The sequence below is a fragment of the Lycium ferocissimum genome, chromosome 10 (assembly GCF_029784015.1).
Source record: "Lycium ferocissimum isolate CSIRO_LF1 chromosome 10, AGI_CSIRO_Lferr_CH_V1, whole genome shotgun sequence".
NCBI lineage: Eukaryota > Viridiplantae > Streptophyta > Magnoliopsida > Solanales > Solanaceae > Lycium > Lycium ferocissimum.
In genome coordinates, this window is record NC_081351.1 from 34222935 (window position 1) to 34228934 (window position 6000).

Below are 6000 nucleotides of genomic sequence, written 5' to 3' on the forward strand. Positions count from 1 at the left end.
CGTTTTAGCCTAACAACTGGTATCAGAGCCAATGGTTTGGCAGGACGAGTATGAAGATGGCGGAGTGTGGTGTGGGGCCCGCCTTAGTGCGTTTGCCGTCCTATGGGGTTTACAACCTTTCTGTAGGCTTTGAAGACGCATAGCGCTGGCCTTTGGGATTTGGTGGCCGAAATACTCCTGACGATGTGGGTGGCACATTGACACGTTGAATCTCTGACCCGTAATGAGTCATGTGGAACTTAGTTCGAAGGGGAGATTGTTAGGTGTGCGAACAAAATACCACATTGGTAGCTGGAAAGAAAAAGGAGCTACTTATAAGGAGTTGGATACTCTTAATGATGTGAGGCCTTTTGGGGAAAACAGTATGGCTTGAAAGCGGACAATATCACATCATGTTAAGAGTATCTTTGGACTGTTTAGCCCAACATGTCCCGTCTTTGAATCATTGATAATACCTTGATATTTCTTTCTCAGTTTAAGAATTTTTAGAGAAGCCCAAGCTTCCATGGTATATTAGGTATGTCCAGGTATTCACCGTCTTTTATTATTATAAAAGACTGTTCATATATCAACCTTAACCTTTCATATTTCATTAAAATTAAGAACAATTAACTATTCAATGAATTTAATTACTCTAGCCAGAAACACTAAACGTTATTCCAGCGACATTATAGTGATATTGTTGTGGCTGATTCAATGTACAAATTAATCTGGCAGAATTTATTTAATGTGTATTTTCATTTTGTACAAAAAATTAAAAGAGTAGTGATTGATTGAAGGATAAAAAGTCGGCAAAACCAATTTTTTATGGGCATTTTGGTAATCTAACTTTGAACATAGAGGCTTCCCATTTTTAGTATAATATGATTAGCCAAACTAGACAAGCAAAAATTTCAATTTTCTATCTTAATTCCAAGTAGTGTTACCCATTAATTGAAAAACAAATTCTTGTAAGAGTTTAAATTCTATGCATTGAAGTTAAAAAAAAAAAAAAAAAATTGACGTAGTCAGGTTATTATAATGTAATTACAGGCAATCTCTATCACAAGCACTAAATGTCATGGTTAACTGATTTCCTGTAACAGGTTAAATCGTTAAATTATATTGACAGCCTTAAAAAACTCATTACAATATGCGCGCGATAATTTAATTTCTTGTTATGCTGCAAATTGTTCATTTATTAATCATTTAGATAAGTGGATGACAATTCCTCTAGGCATCTCAAATATGAAAAGAGAGCAGCCCAGGGTTGAGAAAGGATTTGAATTACTAAACCATTTTTATTTAGCACATACAAACAGTACATCTTATGGCACTTATGCCATGCATCTCTAAATTCAATCTAACTCAATACACTAGCATGAATCTAGCTTCTACTACTATATGTTACAAGGCCAGTAGGCCATCTTCGAAACTTTATATACTACTAGAAGATACAACGTTCCGCGGAGGATTAGCATCAGAACATAGAGATCAGGTTGAAGAGTGAAACGGACAAAAGTGGTATGAAGTTATCACCATTAAAACTCATCGAAGACGGGATTTAATCACATCTTGTTGTGATCCTTCAGTTGATCTGCCTTGTTAATACCATCATCTTTGCTTACAATAATTCCAACCAATTTGCATGGTTCTGCATCTTCCAGCATTTTGACTACATTTCTCATTGTTGGCCTTAATGTTGGAAGCCTAGCTGTGCAGACAATGGCAATCCTCAAGACTTTGATTGCATCTTCCTGAAAAGCTTCCGGGATACTTGAATCCACTATGCTTAATACACTCTCCTTGCTCTTCAATTTGCTGCTCACCCATGTAACTATGTTGCCATTCTCTCCGTATTCGGGCTCTATTGGCCTTTTTCCAGATATTAGCTCCATCAACACCACCCCGAAACTATATACATCACTTTTCTCGTTCACTTTGTGCGTGTATCCGTATTCTGCAACACCAATTCAACTCAAATAAGTTCAAAAAGGATACAAGAAACAAGAAATTCACTATGACCAAATGAATAGATAATCTAGATAGGATCTAAGTTAATATACACTAATATTGTTTTAGACCACCATCAGGGAAAGTTAACTGTTGCTCGGATCCTTCAACAATGTTGCCACACTCATGTCAGATCCTCCAAAAATGCGCTATTTTTGGAGGATCAGACACCGATGGCGGCAATTTTTGAACGATCCGAGCAATAAAAAATGCTACCACACTCATGTCAGATCTTCCAAAAAGGCACTATTTTTGGAGGATGCGGCACGGGGTGCGGCGGCAATTTTGAAGTATCCGAGCAACATAGCAACTCAACTGTTTATAGCAAGTTCTCATAATATTTTTCAAGATACCATATCATGCTTGATATGCAGAGTTCCCAATTGTTGTAAGTCAATTTTACAGATGGTGCAAAAAAATGCGTACATGGTTAGTGTTCAGAAGATAAACTCAAAACTACATACAAAATCAATTACAATGAACTTGTCTTACCAGGAGCAATATATCCATGTGTTCCTGCAATGACATGAGTTGAATCTTTAGTTGAATCAGCTTGAGCAATCTTAGCAAGACCAAAGTCAGCAATTCTCGGCTTGCAAAACTCATCCAACAAGATGTTACTAGACTTAACATCCCTGTGAATCAGTGGCTTATCACAACCATGATGTAAATACTCCAATCCTTTGGCTGCACCAAGAGCTATCTCGTACCTCGTCTCCCAATCAAGTGGCATCTTCTTACAAGTATGCAATCGATCCCACAAGCTCCCATTTGGCATATATTCGTAGACCAACAAGCTTGAGTCATCGCTTGTTATGCTACAATATAATTTCACCACATTCACATGTCGAATTGAGCTCAGTGTTTGAACCTCAGCTTCAAATTCTTTTGATTTCTTCCCAGGTTTTCCCAACATTGGTGATGTTGTTCCCGACGTTTTTCTTCCTCCTGAATCAGAAGTCCAAATATGTTTTACCGCAAAATCAGTGCTATCTGAAAGCTGCACTCTGTATACACTACCCGAACCACCTTTTCCAATCAAATTGTCGTGTTTTATTCCATCAAGAATCTCATCTTCAGTGAAAGTCAAAATATGGAATGACTTTGTATTCCAAGAATTTTGCTTCAAAGATCTCTCCTTGTCTTTCTGATTGTTCTTCTTGAAGTACAAGAAACCCGCAAATGAAAGAAGCACCACAATCACCGCCACCAATAAAACAAGCAAAAGGGTGTGCAATTCTCCGGGCTTTCCAGAATCACCATAACATCGACGAAAGTTCTTAATCTTTTGGCTACAAAGACCATTATTTCCAGCAAAGCTACCCTCATGAACCGATAGAGAGTCTGGTATTGGTCCAGTCAACTGATTGTTGGAAAAATCAAGAAGATTTAACTTCAGATTTGATAAACTCGTCGGAATTTTCCCTGAAAGCTGATTTTCTGACAAGTTTAATGAAGTTAAAGTCGGTAATGATCCCAGAGAAACAGGAATGGAGCCACTAAGCGAATTATTAGCCAGGTTAATCTCACTTAGTGAAACACAAGAGCCTAAAGAATCTGGTATTGAACCAGAAAACTTGTTGTTCTGTAAATAAAGATTACCAATCTTTTTAAGCTCCCCAATTCTCCCCGGAATTTCACCCGAAAACTGGTTGTTGCTACAATCAATTCTCACCAACGCTGAAGCATTTGAAATTTCAGAAGGTATCTTACCCGAAAATCTGTTATTAGCAACATAAATTTCACCCAAAGATTTCGCTCTTCCAATATCAGAAGTAATACCACCTTCACACCCATTCATTGCAACATCAAGAATTTGGAGTTTCGGTAGCCCCCAAATTCCAGCAGGAATCTCACCGGAAAGTGAGTTTTTGCTCACTCGAATTCGCTCCATTGTTGAACAATTTGAATAAGTCCCTGGAATTTCGCCTGTAAAATTGTTCTGAAGTATTAATAATCTTCTCATAGTTCCCTTCTTACACATGTAATAAAGTGATAAGATTATCGAATATCTCCCACAACGACTTTTTATAGATCATTAACTAAATTAAAATAATGCTAATTATCTAAACATGAAATAAAACCCAAAGTTATAATTATAAACTAACTAAAAAGAATATTAAAAAATGAACTTTAACCAAGAAAGCGCAGATTTTTATGTTATCAATGAGATGAAATCGATCTAAGGCTATGAGCTATCTAACAATCACGTTGTATTCTTCAATCGAACTTCTTAATTTATCTGGATTACTGATCAACAAGGTTAATATTGCTCGCAGTATCCCGTTGAATATCTGCTCCTATTTAAGTTAACCTAAGCCTATATGTTCATAGAAGGATTAACAAGAACACATTCCAAATTCCTGTATAATAATCAAGCAAGACAATTAGCATAACTATCTAGGATTACCTGTGAAATTGTTCTGAAGTAGCAATAATCCTCTCATAGTCCCCATCTTGCACATATCAGGTGGAATTGGACCAGTAAAATTATTCTCCGATACATCAATGAAATCAAAATTCGCCCAAGAACCCAACTTTTGTGGAAGCTGACCCGTAAACTTGTTAGTGTACAAAGACACATTTACAAGCCTTTTGAACTCTCCCAATTCTTCAGGCAATTCCCCTGAAAATTGATTAACTAATAACTGGAGACTTACCAAATGATCCAATTTTCGAATTTCCGATAAATCACCATACAGATAATTAATCGAAGCATCGAAATATTCAAGGCTTGTTAAATTTCCAAATCCAACAGGCAACTTTCCTGTTAACTGATTTTCATATAGCTCAAGTTGCCATAATTTCTTCAGTTTAGTAATTCCCACAGGTATTTCACCAGTTAAATGATTCATCGAAAGCTCTAAATTAATCAGCTCTGTAAGATTTCCAATGTCTTCTGGAATTTCACCTTCAAGTCCACAATTCGATAAGTACAACCAATTCAACTTAGTAAGGTTCAAAATCACTTTAGGAAACATCGTTCGATCAAATTGATTATCACCAAGACTAAGAACAATCAGTTTACTCATATTTGCAACAGAATTCCATGGAAATTTTCCTGTAAACCCACTGTTATTCGCATAAAAATGAGTTAACTCATTGAGAGAAGATATATCAGGAAAAGTCCCTGTAAATTCATTGTTCCCAACATCCAAGTAATTCAAACTAACACACTTGTTCAAATCTTTACTAACACTCCCAGAAAGTGAATTATAACCCAAAGAAAGTTTTTCCAATGAGTTAAGAGAACATATTGTATCAAATGGAACCACCCCAGAAATCTTTTGGCTTGAAAGATCAATTTCTTTGACTTTTCCATTAGTGTTACATTTGATGCCACTGAAGTTACAAAGAGGAGTATTTGATTCCCAATTATTGAATACATTGGTTATGGTGTTGGGGTTTGTTAAGGTTGTTTTAATGGACAAAAGTGTTTGAAGTTCATCGGAAAAAGCGAAAGGGAAGAACAAAAAGAAGGTGAATATAGTAAAGAAGATAAGTTTGGCCATAGTTGACGAAGAGAAGTTTTTTGTCTTGTGGTTTAAGAAAAACGTGTGAGAGATGACGACTATGAAGAGCGCCAATTCTTAACGAGTTATAGGAGTTCACATTATATATCTTACTCTTTGATTTGTTTATTTAAGTGCTGTTTTCTCCACTTGTAAGAAAATTATTTTGTTGTGTCAGAAAATAAAGAAAAGGATTTTCTTTTTTCGTACATATAAGGAAAAGGATTTTTATTTTTGATTCAATAGCGGAAAATTGCAGGCAAAACATTTTGTGTTAAAATTTTTAAGACAGAGAGTTGACATAAACTTGATAATACAAAATCTTCAAACGAGTAACTTGTTTGACTTCTAATTATAGTAGAAAGTTTCAATTCCGGTAGCTAGGAGTGTACATGGAATGGTTTGGTTCGGTTTTTTTCAAATACCAAATCAAATCAATTGCATTGGATTTTTAAATTTATAAACCAAACCAATCCAAGCCAACACAAGTCGAGTT

The 6000-nt window shown here is 35.9% G+C and overlaps 1 protein-coding gene across 1 annotated transcript; it reads right to left on the bottom strand.

Moving 5' to 3' along the window:
* Positions 1–1249: 1249 nt before the first annotated feature.
* LOC132033552 (receptor-like protein kinase 7) lies at positions 1250–5694 on the bottom strand. The gene is made up of 3 exons (XM_059423560.1): positions 4403–5694; positions 2485–3921; positions 1250–1939 (listed from the first exon to the last, which is right to left on the bottom strand). The coding sequence occupies exons 1-3, from the start codon at positions 5502–5504 to the stop codon at positions 1548–1550; spliced, it is 2931 nt and encodes a 976-aa protein (XP_059279543.1). The 5' UTR covers positions 5505–5694; the 3' UTR covers positions 1250–1547.
* Between the last annotated feature and the right edge of the window lie 306 nt (positions 5695–6000).